The sequence below is a fragment of the Schistocerca nitens genome, chromosome 4 (genome assembly GCF_023898315.1).
Source record: "Schistocerca nitens isolate TAMUIC-IGC-003100 chromosome 4, iqSchNite1.1, whole genome shotgun sequence".
Lineage (NCBI taxonomy): Eukaryota > Metazoa > Arthropoda > Insecta > Orthoptera > Acrididae > Schistocerca > Schistocerca nitens.
The window spans coordinates 189,786,442-189,807,846 of NC_064617.1; the positions used below are offsets into that span (position 1 = coordinate 189,786,442).

The window sequence follows — 21,405 nt, forward strand, 5'->3', positions numbered from 1 at the left end:
AGCAATGGCCGTAAACTGATTGTAACCAGTCGGGACCTGAGGGGAGTCTCACGCTTTGTAAACGACATTACGCTTCACAGCCGACATGAATTGCTGCTGTCAGTAAATGCATGTCCATCTCAACCAGTTTCCGAGTGAAGATTGCACACGGAACTGCATGCAATGGACATTTGGAGACGTGATCGCGCAGAACGTCACTTCTCGCAGCGGGCACAACCTGCACTCTTTCACTTGGTCAAACTGTGACGAAATGAGTGGCTTGGCCGATCGTTTGAGCGCTATAAGGAGGTGTAGCCAACATGGCTTGGCAAATGAGTGTGTCAAAAGTACTGTGTCTCTACTAAAATTCCCAAGACTGCCTACTGTTGAAGTACAGCAAATACAAGGACATTGCTGGAATTAGCCGAAGCCCTAAACACAAATTATTAACACTCTGATAAGTCGTCATGTTTAGCGATTATTAAAGTTTATATGTTTATATATTTATGGCGCATAATAACCATTAACAGACATCTAAACACGTGCAACACACCACCAAATAGTTCATGACCTCAATTACATGGTGAGCTAGCTTGTTGTTAAATTATTTATAATTTTGATTAAACTGTGATATAACATAATTCGGCACATAAACGCTTACTTAGCGTCAGCATGTTGACTTTTGAGTAGATATCAAGATGTAGTAATTTATGTAAATATTGCTCTTTGTGTTCGTAAACATATTAAGAAATGTGCTCTGAGTCTCGTTTTGCCACAGCAATAAGAAGAATATGGACATGTGTTTGACTAGCTTCGGAAATTTCCTTTCTAAACAGAAGTAAAAATAATGAATTAAGTGAACGAGCAGGCATGGCTAGAGGGCAAATGTAACGATGTAGAGGCTTACCTCACTAGGGGTAAGATAGATACTGCCTACAGGAAAATTAAAGAGACCTTTGGAGAAAAGAGAACCACTTGTATGAATATCAAGGGCTCAGATGGAAACCCAGTTCTAAGCAAAGAAGGGAAAGCAGAAAGGTGGAAGGAATATATAGAGGGTCTATACAAGGGCGATGTTCTTGAGGACAATATTACGGAAGAGGATGTAGATGAAGATGAAATGGGAGATATGTTACTGCGTGAAGAATTTGATAGAGCATTGAAAGACCTGAGTCGAAACAAGTCCCCGGGAGTAGACAACATTCCAGCCTTGGGAGAGCCAGTCATGACAAAACTCTACCATCTGGTGAGCAAAATGTATGAGACAGGCGAAATACCCTCAGACTTCAAGAAGAATATAGTAATTCCAATCCCAAAGAAATCAGGCGTTGACAGATGTGAAAATTACCGGACTGTCAGTTTAATAAGTCACGGCTGCAAAACACTAACGCGAATTCTGTACAGACGAATGGAAAAACTGGTAGAAGCCGACCTCGAAGATCAGTTTGGATTCCGTAGAAATATGGGAACACGTGAGGCAATACTGACAATACGACTTATCTTAGAAGCTAGATTAAGAAAAGGCAAACCTACGTTTCTAGCATTTGTAGACTTGGAGAATGTTGACAATGTTGACTGGAATAATCTCTTTCAAATTATGAAGGTGACAGGGATAAAATACAGGGAGCGAAAAGCTATTTACAATTTGTACAGAAACCAGATGGCAGTTATAAGAGTCGAGGGACATGAAAGGGAAGCAGTGGTTGGGAAGGGAGTGAGACAGGGTTGTAGCCTCTCCCCGATGTTATTCAATCTGTATATTGAGCAAGCAGTAAAGGTAACAAAAGAAAAATTTGGAGTAGGTATTAAAATCCATGGAGAAGAAATAAAAACTGTAAGGTTTGCCGATGACATTGTAATTCTGTCAGAGACAGCAAAGGACTTGGAAGAGCAGTTGAACGGAATGGACAGTGTCTTGAAGGGAGGATATAAGATGAACATCAACAAAAGCAAAACGAGGATAATCGAATGTAGTCGAATTAAGTCGGGCGATGCTGAGTGAATTAGATTAGGAAATGAGACATTTAAAGTAGTAAATGAGTTTTGCTATTTGGGGAGCAAAGTAACTGATGATGGTCGAAGTAGAGAGGATATAAAATGTAGACTGGCAATGGCAAGGAAAGCGTTTCTGAAGAAGAGAAATTTGTTAACATCGAGTATAGATTTAAATGTCAGGAAGTCGTTTCTGAAAGTATTTGTATGGAGTGTGGCCATGTATGGAAGTGAAACATGGACAATAAATAGTTTAGACAAGAAGAGAATAGAAGCCTTTGAAATGTGGTGCTACAGAGGAATGCTGAGGTTTAGATGGGTAGATCACGTAACTAATGAGGAGGTGTTGAATAGGATTGGAGAGAAGAAGGGATCGGTTGGTAGGACATGTTCTGAGGCATCAAGGGATCACCAACTTAGTATTGGAGGGCAGCGTGGAGGGTAAAAATCGTAGAGGGAGACCAAGAGATGAATACACTAAACAGATTCAGAAGGATGTGGGCTGCAGTACGTATTGGGAGATGAAGAAGCTTGCACGGGATAGAGTAGCATGGAGAGCTGCATCAAACCAGTCTCAGGACTAAAGACCACAACAACAACAAATGGACGAAGTGTAGACATTCGTTATGGAATATGACGTACACATAAATACATTTAAGAATGTCTTTATTAAAGTTTTACAATGTATCCGAAACGATGCAGTCTGATAAGGTGAGCCAAGGGTGCAAGAAACTTGACTATAGTTGTGTGTCATGTGAGCGAGCTGTGAAAGGGGCAGGTAGAGAAGCTTTGTGGTCTTTTGTCGGTGTCGGTTGGAGGAGTGAAGTTGTGCTTATGTTCTTTGGCGTTGGAACAGCGGAGGTACTTTTAAATGAGTTTCAGTGGAACTTAGCTCTATAAATTTTACATGTGCTACGTTACTGTTCGGAAATGGCATTCGATGCTCTGTGTGCTTTCCTCTGCACTATACACTAATTCATATCTCATATATCTGCGGTAGGCTTACTTAGAAATGTATGTCCACCTTTTCGTACTTTTTACCGTTGGTTACCATTGATTCTTTACTTGCAAGTAAATTTACAAGTTGAATATGAATCACCGCATTATTGCCTCATTATGCTTCGGGATACACCTCATTTAGCTTGCGTCATTCTATTAAATTTCGCTAGTTAATATGTTTAGCTACCTGAGTGTATAATTATTTGGACCAGAAGGCAGTAGCATATAACGGACACTTAGATGAAATCGAGCCGATATGATTGTAGGGTATGTGCTTGCCCAATCACATGTTTCTACTGACAGAACCACAGTGAACCTGCAGTTGGTTCACTTGTCAGGACGTAGCCAGTGAGCTCGCAAAATAATACAGAAATTGAATAGTAGCTTGACGTATGCATTGCGGTCCAACAAGGTGTGATTTTGCCTATTTTAAAATGATACATGGCATCGAGTGTGCCGAGGAGCCAATGAGATGTTTGACCCTCAGTTTGTGGAGGATGTAGTTATGTCCGCACGTGGATCTGAGATGTTTGGCAACATTTTTTCGTACCATGACTTAGGTCTTCTCATTGAGGTTACAGTGTACATGAACAAGAATGTTTATTTCAACATCCTTGATGAAGAAGTACTGGCCTGTCCTCTACAGCTTCATGATGAGAACGTTATGAATTATGCCTTAGTCCAGCATGACAACACCAATGTATACTTGGTTGTCTGCATACGTTCATGGTTTGACGAACTCTCGGGCAGCCTGTCACATCTCGACTGGCTCCCTAAATCACCCGATCCTAATCCCATACAGAATGTCAGGAACAACGTGCGAAAAATAAGTCAACATCCCCACCATTTGGTGACTCTACGGCATCCAGTTATCAGAGAGTGGCTTCAGCTGGATATGACGTTTGTACATGAAGAAACATGTGGACTCTCTTCCTCGCCGAATTAATGCCATTATCAAGACTAGAAGCGCTGTTAGAAGATTGGTTGGTTGATTTTGATTTGGGGGGGGGGGGGGGGACCAAACAGCGAGGTCATCGGATTTTGAGATGGATGGGGAAGGAAGTCGGCCGTGCCCTTTCAAAGTAATCATCCCGTTATTTGCCTGAAGCGATTTAGGGAAATGACAGAAAACCTAAATAGGATGGCCGGACGCGGGTTTGAACCGTCGTCCTCTGGAATCCGGGTCCAGTGTGTAACCACTACGCCACCTCGCTCGATGCTCTGTTACAAGATATTAGCGTCATGTCTTCTGGGGAGGGTGGAGGGACTATTTTTTTGTCCAGCGTGCTTATTAAGCGTGAAACTGTACTGTCCAATCACATTAATTTGAACATCTGTCAAAAACTTCAGTACCACCTTTTGCAACGCGGATTGCTGTGAGAAGTGCAGGAAGAGTGTCAGTGACGTTCTGGAAGGCACCAACAGGGAGACAGAGGCATACCGACTCCAGTGCCATGCCCAGCTGAGCTAGGTTTCTCGGTTGAGGACTCATTCCGTGAACGGACCGATTGATGTGGTCCCACAGATTCTCGATTGGGCTTAAGACGGCGAGTCTGGTGGCCAGGGGAGAACGGTAAACTCATCCTGGTGCACACAACCACTGTGAGCTGTGTGACTCGGTGCATGGTCCAGATGCTAGATGCCATCAAGCCGGCCGGTGTGGCCGTGCGGTTCTAGGCGCTTCAGTTTGGAACCGCGTGACCTCTACGGTCGCAGGTTCGAATCCTGCCTCGGGTATGGATGTGTGTGATGTCCTTAGGTTAGTTAGGTTTAAGTAGTTCTAAGTTCTAGGGGACTGATGACCTCAGATGTTGAGTCCCATAGTGCTTAGAGCCATTTGAACCATTTAGATGCCATCGTACCAAGGAAAAACAAACTGCATGCGGGGGTGAACATGGTCCCCAAGCATAGAGGCATACTTGTCTTGATGATTTGTGTCTTCGAGAATGACTAGATCACCCATTGAATGCCACGTTAACATACCTCAGACCATATCAGCAGACCATGAACAGCAGACAGAATTAGCACATAAACCAGGCCCCTGCTGCGGAGACCCGTATCTGGACAGCATTGTTCGCTGAACCGTCATTGAGGAGACAATACTGGTAGGGACTTGGGTCATCTGGGCCGTCAATTGCTCAACAGTTGCACGTTTATTCGACCGTATACATATCCGCAGTTGTTGTTCACCGTGTCATCTACGTGCAAGACAGTTGCCTCAGCGCAGGTCTTAGAGAGCACCATTTTACCATGCACGGTATATTTTAACCACGGCGTCACGCAAACAGTTTACAAACTTAGCCGTTTCTGAAATGCTTTCTCCCCTGGCCCGAAAGCCTTTCCGCATTACAACGACTGCACTGTTTTCCGCGTCCCCCCGACACGCTTTATACAGGGTGTTGCAAAAAGGTACAGCCAAACTTTCAGGAAGCATTCCTCACGCACAAAGAAAGAAAATATGTTGTGTGGACATGTGTCCGGAAACGTTTATTTTCCATGTTAGAGCTCATTTTATTACTTCTCTTCAAGTCACATTAATCATGGAATGGAAACACACAGCAACAGAACGTACCAGCGTGACTTAAAACACTTTGTTACAGGAAATGTTCAAAACGTCCTCCGTCAGCGAGGATACATGCATCCACCCTCCGTCGCATGGAATCCCTGATGCGCTGATGCAGCCCTGGAGAATGGCGTATTGTATCACAGCCGTCCGCAATACGAGCACGAAGAGTCTCTACATTTGGTACCGGGGTTGCGTAGACAAGAGCTTTCAAATGCCCCCATAAATGAAAGTCAAGAGGGTCGAGGTCAGGAGGGCGTGGAGGCCATGACATTGGTCCGCCTCTACCAATCCATCGGTCACCGAATCTGTTGTTGAGAAGCGTACGAACACTTCGACTGAAATGTGCAGGAGCTCCATCGTGCATGAACCACATGTTGTGTCGTATTTGTAAAGGCACATTTTCTAGCAGCACAGGTAGAGTATCCCGTATGAAATCATGATAACGTGCTCCATTGAGCGTAGGTGGAAGAACATGGGGCCCAATCAAGACATCACCAACAATGCCTGCCCAAACTTTCACAGAAAATCTATGTGGATGACGTGATTGCACAATTGCGTGCGGATTCTCGTCAGCCCACACATGTTGATTGTGAAAATTTACAATTTGATCACGTTGGAATGAAGCCTCATCCGTAAAGAGAACATTTGCACTGAAATGAGGATTGACACATTGTCGGATGAACTAGTCGCTGAAGTATACCCGTGGAGGCCAATCAGCTGCTGATAGTGCCTGCACACGCTGTACATGGTACGGAAACAACTGGTTCTCCCGTAGTAATCTCCATACAGTGACGTGGTCAACGTTACCTTGTACAGCAGCAACTTCTCTGACGCTGACATTAGGGTTATCGTCAACTGCACGAAGAATTGCCTCGTCCATTGCAGGTGTCCTCGTCGTTCTAGGTCTTCCCCAGTCGCGAGTCATAGGCTGGAATGTTCCGTGCTCCATAAGACGCCGATCAATTGCTTCGAACGTCTTCCTGTCGGGATACCTTCGTTCTGGAAATCTGTCTCGATACAAACGTACCGCGCCACGGCTATTGCCCCGTGCTAATCCATACATCAAATGGGCATCTGACAACTCCGCATTTGTAAACATTGCACTGACTGCAAAACCACGTTCGTGATGAACACTAACCTGTTGATGCTACGTACTGATGTGCTTGATGCTAGTACTGTAGAGCAATGAGTCTCATGTCAACACAAGCACCGAAGTCAACATTACCTTCCTTCAATTGGGCCAACTGGCGGTGAATCGAGGTAGTACAGTACATACTGACGAAACTAAAATGAGCTCTAACATGGAAATTAAGCGTTTCCGGACACATGTCCACATAATATCTTTTCTTTATTTGTGTGTGAGTTTGGCCGTACCTTTTTGTAACGCCCTGTATACCCTTCACTGCAGGTACTGCCAACTGCTGTCTGTGAGTGGTTATTGCACGTTGACATTGTACATATGTGTTGGCCATATTAATGTGGCCGCACCATGTAAATTAAGGAAACCATTTATAGGTGGAACTCGGGAGTCTAGTTGTGCGTGGCATGTAGAGGCTTCAGAAAGCAAGTAACGTATGTTGGCCCACGCTAGACCATTGGACAACGACAGTAATGCTCTACCGAAAGAGAGTTCATATTCCGGGTTTCCTGCAGACGCAGTCTTGCTGCGGTACGAATTACAGGTGCATCTCGTTGAACGAGTGAAATGGCGCGGCGATTGGAAACGTACTCCGAAGTTCAAGCGCGCGGGTTATGTTCAGAAAATGGTTCAAATGGCTCTGAGCACTATGGGACTTTACAGCTGTGGTCATCAGTCCCCTAGAACTTTGAACTACTTAAACCTAAGTAACTTAAGGATATCATACACAGCCATGCCCGAGGCAGGATTCGAACCTGCGACTGTAGCAGTCGCGCGGTTCCGGACTGAAGCGCCTAGAACCGCTCGATCACCGCGGACGGCTATGTTCAGAGACCTGGTGAGTAAGTCGAAAAACGGGGGCTTATATCTGTGTCGCTTTGAAGTGCAGTGCAGCATTCAGTAACAGTTACTCAGCCTTCAACTATAAGTTGTAACTTATTTCTTAAACTCCCGTCGTAAATGTCATCCATCACCTGGAACATCTCCGCCAGCGAGGGTAACAAGGTACTGTGTAGTTAACGTCGGTCAAGCACTTGTTTCTTTTTTTCATTTCCTGTTGCGGGGCGCGGACGGCGGAGGGAGTGCGCCGCGGGCGGAGGGTATTTAAATCGCCCGCCGCCGCGACCGAACCCAGTTCCCCCTCAGCAGCCATAGCGTACGGATCTCCGTACCGGCACGTTCACAGGAGCTCAGTCCGTCAGTTCACCTGATGATGGCGACATCTATGATCGCCGAAATATTGTGGCCGTTGGACACTGTAGACCGGCAGTACACCCGTGGATATTTTGATTATCAAATACGCCGGGAGAAACTCAAGAATCACACTGATAGTAATGTTTGCAAGCTGGCCGGGGTGGCCGAGTGGTTCTGGGCGCTACAGTCTGGAACCGCGTGACCGCTACGGTCGCAGGTTCGAATCCTGCCTCGGGCATGGATGTGTGTGATGTCCTTAGATTAGTTAGGTTTAAGTGGTTCTAAGATCTAGGGGACTGATGAGCTCAGATGTTAAGTCCCATAGTGCTCAGAGCCATTTGAACTAAAAAATTGAAGTCATTAGTCACAAAAATTGAGTTAATTAACGGAAATGAAGGATGTTAAATAAGAACGTCATTAATTTGGTGAAACTGGAGGAAGTTCAAAGATGATATGAAAGATTAGAGATGAGTTGTGCTGGGTGAGGCAACAGCCCCCGTCGATGTTAGAGATCATAATGTCGTTTGATATGGGGTGTCTGGGGGTGGGCTCGCAACTTAAGAGGAACTACGGCAACAGCGGCGGCCATCTTCAAATCCGCCATCATGGATTTGGGTTACATGTTTCAAATGGGAAGTGGGTCATGTGGCGCATCATTTTGAACTGCCTCTTTCCCAGGAATAACCATTTGCCATCTGTTTTAAGATATATTGATTTGTGTAGGTGTTATGACCTGTTAAAGTTCAGGACACCTGCCAGACTCGGCATTACAGCATAATTATGCTCCATTGTTCTGGATACACAATATGAGGTTTTTTTTTTTTTTTTTTTTTGGCCCGTCTTGCTGCTCACGTCGCAGGATCTGTGAGTCAGCAGAGGCATACGCCTCCTCAGTACGCCAGCAAAGACAGGCTAAATTGTTGGTATTTATTTCTTTAAGAGTTGATTTCAAATGTCCCCACAGATAAAAGTCAAGAAATGTAAGATCAGGAGACCGTGGTGGCCATAAAGTATGATCTCTTACTTCTGTACAGCGACCTCCGAACTGTTCACCCATAAACTGTCTTGACTTTATTGGCATATGGGTAATTTGTCCACTGTCTTGTTGGAAGCAGGTTGGGAAATCACCTTGCATTGAAAGCACATAGTCCTAAATCATGTTAAGATACCTCTCTCCAGTCGGGGTCCCATCAATAAACACCGGACCCACGATTCTTGTGTCCCTAATCCCACAACAAATTATCACTTTTTCACCACCAGCACCTCTACAGGCATCCACCCACGAGGGGTCTGCATACGACCAGTAACGATGATTCTGTTTGTTTACCTCTCCTTGCACATAAAAATTAGCTTCGACGCTGAACATCACCTATCGCATGAAATACGGCTTGCCCTTACACTGATCCAAACCCCATTCTGGAAATTGCTCCCGACGATCAGGGTCATCCGAGAGACTATGTTGCAAGTGTAACGTGTATGGATGCCATTGGTGTGTGTGTGTGTGTGTGTGTGTGTGTGTGTGTGTGTGTGTGTGTGCAACACACGCAGGACTGGACGCTGACTGACACCGGATATTGCTGGTAACCTTCTCGTACTGCGATGTGGACTCTTCACAAACGATGCCAAATTTCTGTTGCAGTCTCCTAGTCGGTGGCCTTCTTCGACGTCCAACGCGTGGCTTGTCCACAACAGAACCTGTTGCACGGATTTATCCAGTAACTTGGATACTTTCATGTGTAAAATGTCATTTCTCTCAGGATGCCAGGCATTTTTTCACTACTCATCAACACAATCTGAATGCATTCCTACTGTGTAAGTGCCATTTTGGATCACCTGCAACAATACTTTAACAGTGCATAGCTACTACACAAATAAATCATTTAAAACAGATTTCACATGGGCACTCGTGAGAAACAGGCAGTCCGAAATGATGTGCCACGTGATGCATTTCCCAATTGAAACACATAATCCAAATCCAAGATGGTGGATTTCAAGATGGCCATCGCCGTCGCCATAGCTCCTATAAGTTGCGCCCCCACCTACAGACACCCCATAGCAAACGATACTATGATCCCTCACATCGTTCGACTTTTATAGGGATGTATCCAGACTTTTGTCAGCCTGAAGATACCCGCCACCAAAACCTAGTGCTTGCGGTAGGGGGGTGGGAGGGTGCCTCGGAAAGACATCGAGCCATGCGCCCATTGCTGGTTCTACATCTACATTTATACTTCGCAAGCCACCCAACGGTGTGTGGCGGAGGGCACTTTACGTGCCACTGTCGTTACCTCCCTTTCCTGTTCCAGTCGCGTATGGTTCGCGGGAAGAACGACTGCCGGAAAGCCTCCGTGCGCGCTCGAATCTCCCTAGTTTTACATTCGTGATCTCCTCGGGAGGTATAAGTAGGGGGAAGCAATATATTCGATACCTCATCCAGAAACGCTCCCTCTCGAAACCTGGACAGCAAGCTACAGCGCGATGCAGAGCGCCTCTCTTGCAGAGTCTGCCACTTGAGTTTGCTAAACATCTCCGTAACGCTATCACAATTACCAAATAACCCTGTGACGAAACGTGCCGCTCTTCTTTGGATCTTCTCTATCTCCTCCGTCAACCCGATCCGGTACGGATACCACACTGATGATCAATACTCAAGTATAGGTCGAACGAGTGTTTTGTAAGCCACCTCCTTTGTTGATGGACTACATTTTCTAAGGACTCTCCCAATGAATCTCAACCTGGCACCCGCCTTACCAACAATTAATTTTATATGATCATTCCACTTCAAATCGTTCCGCACGCATACTTCCAGATATTTTTCAGAAGTAACTGCTACCAGTGTTTGTTCCGCTATCATATAATCATACAATAAAGGATCCTTCTTTCTATGTTTTCGCAATACATTACATTTGTCTTTGTTAAGGGTCACTTGCCACCCCTTGTACCAAGAGCATATCCGCTGCAGATATTCCTGCATTTCGCTGCATTTTTCTAATGCTGCAACTTCTCTGTATACTATAGCATCATCCGCGAAAACCCGCATGGAACTTCCGACACTATCTACTATGTCATTTGTATATATTTGTATTGATATATATTGTGGTTCTTGTTGTTATACGCTGTGTGGCCACATCTATTGTGCAGGGGTTACGTGACTGAAGGTACAATAACCAGTCAGATATTAGGTGATTTAGTCAAGGAAGCTGTCGTCATTATCCTCCGTGTTGTTGCTTGGGTCAGTTTCGCAATATTCCTGCGAGGTGTGTGTCATGTCGCAGCAGGAGGAAGGCGGAAGCTGTCAGTAATTTGCTTGAGCGCGCCTGGGAACACCAGCAGACGCTAATGCGGCTAGCCGTGCGCCTCTACACGCTACTACTGTGCGCCGCGCCCTGCCGCGGACCGCTCCGCCGCGCCCACGCCGGCTGTCACCGCCAGGGCGCCGCTCTTCACATGTAAATGCCTGACGTCACCAAAAAATTCCTCGCTCGCCAGCCAGCAGCTGCAGCGCCCTCCACTCGGGTCCCGAGCTCCTCTTTAACCGCAACTTTTTCCCCCGCTCCGTCCTTGTCGCAGCTTGTGCGACCAGGTGCTGGATCGCCGCATATTTTCACACGCATATTTCACGGCCCAAATGCCAGGCGCAGCCTTTCTCTGTTTCCCTCCCTCCCCACGTGTTTCCGGGTTCTTTTTCTTCCGGGAACCTTTACAGGAAGACAACAAATTCCTCCCGAGCGTCAGGGGACATTTTGACTGCTTTCACGACAACTTAACAAAACGAGCCTGTTTTCTACAGGTTTATTCTTAAAGCCTCAGAAAAATTTTGGAGCTTGTTCAGTGATATTTTCCAAGTATTTCTCTACTGGACCCCGTGGTTTGTGTCTGGTGCATCGTTACAGAGTAATAATGCAATTACTGTATTTCAAGTCTGCATGTAGTGCAGACAATTGCTTTTTATATAAAGGGAAACATGTTTCAGCACCTTTGTGCCATCATAAGTGGGTTCTCTTTATTAAGTTCTATAAAATGTAAATATGGTTTAAGTAGTAAGTATTGTAATGAAATTAGTTCTGAAAACAGTTTTGGTGGATGGTTCTCGTTACCTTAAATTTTCTATATTATTGGGTGGCGTAAGACCCTCAGTACGTTGCTGTGTGTTGATAGCTAGTCATCTGCAACTAACCTCTGTAAATGTGAGATTTGTTGGCGTGTTAACAGGTCGCTTAAATTATAATCGTAATTTTGTTGGGCGATAAAATTTCGCAACTGTATTTTCCGATTGTATTATATTGTATTGTATGTGAACCGGGGACCTAGAAACGACGGAGAGGCTCCGTTCCCGCCGCAGCCGCAGTGGTCCACAACCCCACGACGACTACCGCAGTCCACTTCACCCCTCCACCGCCCCACACCGAACCCAGGGTTATTGTGCGGTTCGGCCCCCGGTGGACCCCCCAGAGAACGTCTCACACCAGACGAGTGGAACCCCTATGTTTGCGTGGTAGAGTAATGGTGGTGTATGCGTACGTGCAGAACTTGTTTGCGCAGCTATCGCCGACATAACTGAGGCGGAATAAGGGGAACCTGCCGGTCGTGGTGGCCGAGCGGTTCTAGGCACTTCAGTCTGGAACCGCGCGACCGCTACGTTCGCAGGTTCGAATCCTGCCTCCGGCATGGATGTGTGTGATGTCCTTAGGTTGTTTTTTTTTAAGTAGTTGTAAGTTCTAGGGGACTGATGACCTCAGAAGTCAAGTCCCATAGTGCTCAGAGCCATTTGAACCATTTTAAGGGGAACCAGCCCGCATTCGTCGAGACAGATGTAAAACCGCCTAAAGACCATCCACAGACCGGCCAGCTCACCGGACCTCGACACAAGTCCGCCGGGCGGATTCGTGCCGAGGACCAGGCGCACCTTCCCGCCCGGAAAGCCGTGCGTTTGACCGCACGTCCAACCGGGCGGCCACGTATTTTCCGACTACTTACTGTTAACTTCCAAATAGCCGATCTCATCTGTTGTTGAGACGCACTTACCCTGAAGAGCCAAAGAAACTGGTACACATGCAAAGGTCGCACGAGGGCCTGATATTTTCCCTACTAGAGTTCTCCCATAAAACAGATGAAATATCTAAAACGATAAAAGCTATTTACGTTTTAGAATACCTGGATAAAGGTAAAATGTACGCTATGTGTAAACAAGAAGGTGAATAGACAAACGTTTCTAATGAAAATTGTTTCAACAGTGGAAACCTCGGATCTGTCTAACGAGAAAAATAATTTTTGATGATGCAGTGAAGGAAAAAAAAACTCGCACCACGAAGGAATTATCAGAATGGGACGGAAGTCGGTAGATGTGATATACATGTGCAGACACACACATGATTACAATTTCAGAAAAATTGGTTGGTTTATTCAGCAGAATGAGAGCCAGAAATTGAGCAAGTCAAAAACGCGTTGGCTTAGCTCTTGCCCAGAAGCAAACAATTATTCGGCTTCGCATTGGTTGATAGAGTTGTTAGATGTCCTTGTGAGGGATATCGTGCCAAATTATATCCAACTGACGAGTTAGATCGTCAAAATTCCGAGCTGGTTGGAAGCCCTGCCCTAAAGGCGTCAAACGTTCCCAATTGGGTAGATAGTCGGCGACCTCGCTCCAAGATAGGGTTTAGCAAGCAAAGCACGAAGGCAAGCAGTAGAAACTCGCGTCGTGTGCGGGCGGGCATTATGTTGTTGAAATGTAGGCCCAGGATGGCTTGCGATGAAAGGGAACTGAACGGACGAAGAAATTCGTCGACCTACCGCTGTGCCGTAAGGGTGCCGGGGATGATAGTCAAAGGCGTCCTGCTGTGAAATGAAATGCCACCCCCAACCACCACACCTGGCTGTTGGGCCATACAGTGGGCGACAATCAGGTTGGCATTCCACTGCTGTCTGGGACATCTCCAAACACATATTCGTTGGTTATCGGGGCTCAGTTCGAAGTGGGAATCATCACTGAAGAGAGTTCTATTCCACTCAATGAGATTCCAGGTCGAATGTGCCCCACACCACTGCAAACGGACTAGCTGGTGTACTAAAGTCAATGGCATTCGGCGCAAGGGGCGCTGTGAGGTCAGCTCCCTTTAAGCGAGACGCCACTGACAGCGGTCGGATACCAACATGACCGTCACCGGCCGTACGGCCCGCCAACCACAAGTGACGGTTTAGGGTGCCATTTTCATTCCGTAGCAGGACCCCTTTGGTTGTCATCCGCGTCACCCTTACAGTACAGCCGTACGTCGACGATATTCTACGCGTCGTTTTGTTGCCATTCACCTGAAGACATCCTGGGCTTACATATCAGCAAGACAATGCCCGCCTGCACTGGCGTTTCTGTTCTCTGTCTTCATGCTTGCCAGACCCTACCTTGACCAGCAAAGTCCCTGGATCTCTTCCCAATTGAGAATGTTTGGAGCATTATGGACAGGATCATCCAACCAGCTCGGGATTTTGACGACTTAACGCGTCAATTGGACAGAATTCGTGACTTTATTCCTCTGAAAGACATCCAACAACATTATTAATCAATGTCAAACTGAATAGCTGCTAGCTTTATTGACTTGCTCAATTTGTGAAACTCTTTCTCTTGAATAAATAATCCACTTTTTAAAATTTTAATGGCTCTGAGCATTATGCGACTTAACTTCTGAGGTCACCAGTCGCTTAGAACTTAGAACTAATTAAACCTAACTAACCTAAAGACATCACACACAGCCATGCCCGAGGCAGGATTCGAACCTGCGACCGTAGCGGTCGCCCGGTTCCAGACTGTAGCGCCTAGAACCACACGGCCACTCCGGCCGGCCTTAAAATTTTAATCATTTGTTTTTCTGCATACGTACTTCACATCAACCGATTTCCATTCCATTCAGATAATTCCTTCGTTGCGTAGTTATTTTCTTCTTTTTCTTCTTCTTCTTCTTCTTCTCCTCTCTTATCGCGAGTATTCCCCAGTTACAAAAGACAGCGTACACTACACTACAGCGTACACTACAGCTTACACTACACTACAGCTAAAGAGACAGCTTACGCTACACTCGTTCGTCCTTTGTTAGAATATTGCTGCGCGGTGTGGGATCCTTACCAGGTGAGATTGACGGAGGACATCGAAAGGGTGCAAAAAAGGGCAGCTCGTTTTGTATTACCACGTAGTAGGGGAGAGAGTGTGACAGATATGATACGCGAATTGGGATGGAAGTCATTACAGCAAAGACGTTTTTCGTCGCGGCGAGATCTATTTACGAAATTTCAGTCACCAACTTTCTCTTCCGAATGCGAAAATATTTTGTTGAGCCCAACCTACATAGGTAGGAATGATCATCAAAATGAAATAAGAGAAATCAGAGCTCGAACAGGAAGGTTTAGGTGTTCGTTTTTCCCGCGCGCTGTTCGGGAGTGGAATGGTAGAGAGATAGTATGATTGTGGTTCGACGAACCCTCTGCCAAGCACTTAAATGTGTATTGCAGAGTAGTCATGTAGATATAGATGTAGATGTACAAGGAGGCCACATAGCAATCGGATTTTTGCATTTTTAAAAAATATATTTGTGTTACATGAAGTCCAGCTTTCATACGTCAGTATTCCAAAACAGGTCGATGCAACTCTCAATAATTAACGAGAAAATCGCTTTTTAAGTTTTCAAGGCCCTAGAGCAGGTATAGGCAACATTTGGTGATCGGCGTGCGTGATTCGAAAACATACTTGCGGGCCGCCTCGTCACGTGATGTGACAGCAGCGCTCCAAGCGCTTAACGTCGGAACTGAAGAGTCGACGACGTTAACGTTTACGAGGCAAGGCCCACGAGAAACACAGGCCGTGGCGTGTACGTCCCAGCACGTGACACGAGGCCCACGAGAGAGACAGGCCGCGGCGCGAACGTCACGAAGGTAGTCCGGACGTCGCTCGCTCGCTCTGCTCAGCACACAAAATGCGTTTCTAAACCTGTTAACTCGCTGCTGGGCGTGTAAGTACTAACGAGAATTGCATCCTCCACTGGAATCTGCTGTTATGAAGTCTTACTGATTAACAGTACTACAACCAAATTTCATTTAAGACCAATACTCGATACAAATTGTGTATCAGCTTGTTTATAGCATTTAGTCTCTTCTGCTTAACAGTACTCATTACATGCTGGAAGTGGTGCCTTATGCAACTAATAATGATTTTAGCATGATTTTATTTTATTGTACCCCAGTACAGCCGTAACAAATTACACTACTGGCCATAAAAATTGCTACACCAAGAAGAAACGGGTATTCACTGGACAAATATATTTTACTAGAACTGACATCTGATTACATTTTCACGCAATTTGGGTGCATAGATCCTGAGAAATCAGTGCCCAGAACAACCACCTCTGGTCGTAATAACGGCCTTGATACGCCTGGGCATTGAGTCAAACAGAGCTTGAATGGCGTGTACAGCTACAGCTGCCCATGCAGCTTCAACACGATACCACAGTTCATCAAGAGTAGTGACTGGCGTATTGTGACGAGCCAGTTGCTCGGCCACCATTGACCAGACGTTTTCAGTTGGTGAGAGATCTAGAGAATGTGCTGGTCAGGGCAGCAGTCGAACATTTTCTGTATCCAGAAAGGCCCGTACGGGACCTGCAACATGCGGTCGTGCATTATCCTGCTGAAATGTAGGGTTTCGCAGGGATCGAATGAAGGGTAGAGCCACGGGTTGTTAAACATCTGAAATGTAACGTCACTGTTCAAAGCGCCGTCAGTGCGAACAAGAGGTGACCGAGACCTGTAACCAATTGCACCCCATACTATCACGCCGGGTGATACGCCAGTATGGCGATGACGAATACACGCTTCCAATGTGCGTTCACCGCGATGTCGCCAAACACGGATGCGAGCATCATGATGTTGTAAACAAAACCTGGATTCACCCGAAAAAAATGACGTTTTGCCATTCGTGTACCCAGGCTCGTCTTTGAGTACACCATCGCAGGCGCTCCTGTCTGTGATGCAGCGTCAAGGGTAACCGCAGCCATGGTCTCCGAGCTGATAGTTCGTGCTGCTGCAAACGTCGAACTGTTTGTGCAGATGATTGTTGTCTTGCAAACGTCCCCATCTGTTGACTCAGGGATCGAGACGTGGCTGCACGATCCGTTACAGCCATGCGGATAAGATGCCTGTCATATCTACTGCTAGTGATACGAGGCCGTTGGGGTCCAACACGGCGTTCCGTATTACCTTCCTGAACCCACCGATTCCATATTCTGCTAACAGTCATTGGATCTCGACCAACGCGAGCAGCAATGTCACAATACGATAAACCGCAAGAACGATAGGCTACAATCCGACCTTTATCAAAGTCGGAAACGTGATGGTACGCATTTCTCCTCCTTACACGAGGCATCACAACTACTTTTCACCAGGCAACGCCGGTCAACTGCTGTTTGTGTATGAGAAATCGGTTGGAAACTTTCCTCGTGTCAGCACGTTGCAGGTGTCGCCACCGGTGCCAACCTTGTGTGAATGCTCTGAAATGCTAATCATTTGCATATCACAACATCTTCTTCCTGTCGGTTAAATTTCGCGTCTGTAGCACGTCATCTTCGTGGTTCAGCAATTTTAATGGCCAGTTGTGTATAAGTAGGCCCATGGACTTCCCATCATTATAGGAATAATAACAGTAAGATTCCATAATAGCGGATTCCAGTAGAAGATTCAGTTTTCGTTTGTACGGACACGCCTAGTTACAAGTTAACAGGAGTAGAAACGTAGTTTGTTTCCTGATTTGAGCGAGCGAGCGCAGGACTACCTTCGTGACGTACACACCGTGGCCTGTCTTCCTCGTAGGCCTCGACGTGACACTGCAGGTCTTACGAGTGCCAGCAGCCGTCTCCGGCGCGGAGCGAGTAATTATTTAAGATGAGTTTAATAGTTCTTGACTGCACGTTTAAATGTATGCAACCTCTCAACAGCACACGACAAAGTTAATGCCTTTGCTGTGTACCTTTCCAATACTACAAACAGATTTCCCGTGGGCTCCGCACGGAGTCAAAGCGTTCGTGAAGTGTGGCGGACAAGCCGACTAATGTGACGTCACAAGTTCGTTGCGAAGCCCGTATTTCTCGTGGTCCCCGTTAGGAGATAACGTACCGATATAAATGGCACCCCTTTCCCGACACGCCATACACACAAATTATTGCACAAAAGATACATTTTTGAGAGCACATATCATTTATATTCACCCTTTCTCATGAAGTCTACATTTATTTACGCGTCGTGTACATTGTTTCTTTACTTAAAACTTCCGTTGCTAAATTCTGCAACGCCATTTGTAAATAGCTGTAAACATCTGAAGAAAAGATGCCAGCCATCTTGAACGGTCATCATTGAAAAATAAACGCTTATAAAAGCAACTTGTTGCAGCTAATTCGTTAGAAATTACCTTTAGTTTCAACGATTGCAGTGTACTAATACGTCCACAACGGACAAGAAATAATTACTGTGAACACGAGGAAGAATAGAAAATAAAATACAGCCTTCAGATAAGCAGTTGCAGTGAACAAGCAGTTGCGAGTAACGTTGCGATCTTTGGACACAGGCCAGTCATTGTAGTGTTGGAAATTTAATGTGTTAATGTCCACAAACACTATTAACAAACGTTTTTTAAACATTTATCCAAAAATATTTTTGATAATTGATCACAGATTTATCCCAAGTCGCATCCCGAACGGAGTACAGTACGATCGCCTTTCTCTCTACACTTCTTCCTCTCCCTCCCCTCCCCCCTCCCCCTTCTTTCTCCCCTCCCCCTCTCCCCTCCCCTCCCCCCTCCCCTCCCCCTCTCCCTCCCCCCTCTCCCTCCCCCCTCTCCCTCCCCATACAATTTCTTCCGCTGACTGGATTGAAACCAACTGTGGGCCGGATCTGGCCTGCTGGCCTCTGGTTGGTCACCTGTACCCTAAAGCAAAGTTCCTATCTCTGTGGGCTGCATGGTTTTGTGATAGCATACACACCTGGTATGTGGGTGCCCAGGTCCGATTCACAGTGCTGGTAAATTTTTAAGTGAAGAGGCTTTTTCATGAAGTGTAAAACATGAAGATGAATAAAGTAACAATTTCAATATCCTTTTTAAATTTAAACAGTCTTTATTAATAATCTTTTATAAAAGATCGGTAATTAAGAATTTACATTTGTAATATTAGTATTATAAGTAATACTTAGTATATTAATATTAGTAATAATTAGTATACTAATAGTATTATTAGTAATATTAGTAATATTAATAATTAGAAATAAGAAGACGTCCATTTTTCACAAATGCGAGTATTAGATGTGTGTTAATAAGCACATATCTGATCAATTTTGTTTTTCAATTACGTATATAGTCTAAGAGAATGAATAAAAAGCGAGAAAATTAATGACCGAAACGAGACACGAACCAACGAACGAGCAATCTAGTGATTGCCAGCCTCGAACACTACCGACTTTTCCCATCTTTATGTATTATACGCTTACGGAAATGCTCGTAGAGCATGCGCATGTTTAAAAATTTGCTTCTCCCGTTAATCGAACCTAGGCCCCTAAACATGCAGGCGCGCATTATACAGGGTGATTCAAAAAGAATACCACAACTTTAAAAATGTGTATTTAATGAAAGAAACATAATATAACCTTCTGTTATACATCATTACAAAGAGTATTTAAAAAGGTTTTTTTTTCACTCAAAAACAAGTTCAGAGATGTTCAATATGGCCCCCTCCAGACACACGAGCAATATCAACCCGATACTCCAACTCGTTCCACACTCTCTGTAGCATATCAGGCGTAACAGTTTGGATAGCTGCTGTTATTTCTCGTTTCAAATCATCAATGGTGGCTGGGAGAGGTGGCCGAAACACCATATCCTTAACATACCCCCATAAGAAAAAATCGCAGGGGGTAAGATCAGGGCTTCTTGGAGGCCAGTGATGAAGTGCTCTGTCACGGGCTGCCTGGCGGCCGATCCATCGCCTCGGGTAGTTGACGTTCAGGTTTCATAACTAACCTTTTTCGTAGGACTCTCCATACAGTTGATTGTGGAATTTGCAGCTCTCTGCGAGTCGATTTTCCTGGGCTGCGAACAAATGCTTGCTGGATGCGTGCTACATTTTCATCACTCGTTCTCGGCCGTCCAGAACTTTTCCCTTTGCACAAACACCCATTCTCTGTAAACTGTTTATACCAACGTTTAATACACCACCTATCAGGAGGTTTAACACCATACTTCGTTCGAAATGCACGCTGAACAACTGTCGTCGATTCACTTCTGCCGTACTCAATAACACAAAAAGCTTTCTGTTGAGCGGTCGCCATCTTAGCATCAACTAACGCTGACGCCTAGTCAACAGCGCCTCAAGCGAACAAATGTACAACTAAATGAAACTTTATAGCTCCCTTAATTCGCCGACAGATAGTGCTTAGCTCTGCCTTTTGTCGTTGCAGAGTTTTAAATTCCTAAAGTTGTGGTATTCTTTTTGAATCACCCTGTACTACAAGGCCACGGTGTGCGTCGAAAAATCGACCTTGCTTTAAGACATTGAAGGCACACGGAAAACTTCAACATCGATGTCCTTGAGAATTACTGAGAGTTGCATCGAGCTTTTGGGTATTGATATAAAATGTCAGAATTTTAGGTACCATAAACATAAGAAAAAGATCGCGATGTTGTCTGCTTTTTAGAAAGAAAACAAGACACAAATGATAAAATAAAAAGACATTATTTACTGCCTTCTAAACATTGTTTAACGTTTTGAAGCATAGATTTTCTGTAACAAAAAAAAGCAGATGTTTGGAATTCTTTTGAGGGCACTTTTTCTATTCTTTCCGTTTTCAAGAGTTAGAGAATCTAACTTAACCGTCAGTATCAAGAGCATCCACTATGAATTTTGCTTTTAACATGACTAAAATCACCTGCCTCCGTAACCAAGATCGCTAACGCACGCCTATGTCGTGACGCTCGATCTGGGGCAACGCCGGTTCGAATCCTGGTAGTGGATGAAATTTTCGCTGCCAGTTTTCGGCAGACATGAGAAGGAGACATACCGACGTAAATTTCCTGATCACCAGTTTTTCTGCCTATGTCTTGGTTTAGATTTCAAAGTTCACCGCTTTGACTCATGAAACGAAGGCATGTGATACAGTTGGTGGTGATACTTTCGTCGGATGGGGACATTAAGCTCGGAAACCCTCTTCGTGCTACTCGAAAGGACTGGGCTGCGGCGGCACTGGGTTTCACTCTCTCCCTTATCATCATCATCATCATAGAACAGAAATATGACACTTGAATGTATGCGCACCCCTTATACAACTATGGAAACGTCCACAACTATCGTGCGAGGTGGCGCAGTGGTTAGCACACTGGACTCGCATTCCGGAGGGCGTCGGTTCAATCCCGCGTCCGGCCATTCTGATTTAGGTTTTCCGTGATTTCCCTAAATTGCTCCAGGCAAATGCCGGGATGGTTCCTTTGAAAGGGCACGGCCGACTTTTTCCCCGTTCT

General features: G+C 45.4%; 1 protein-coding gene across 1 annotated transcript in view; it reads left to right on the plus strand.

Moving 5' to 3' along the window:
* The first annotated feature begins 11,207 nt into the window (after positions 1–11,207).
* Positions 11,208–21,405, plus strand: part of LOC126252197 (protein-L-histidine N-pros-methyltransferase-like) — a 153,296-nt gene continuing 143,098 nt past the window's right edge. Inside the window, exon 1 of the mRNA XM_049953068.1 lies at positions 11,208–11,317. Coding sequence (XP_049809025.1) covers positions 11,208–11,317 — 110 coding nt within the window. The remainder of the gene's footprint in view (positions 11,318–21,405) is intronic.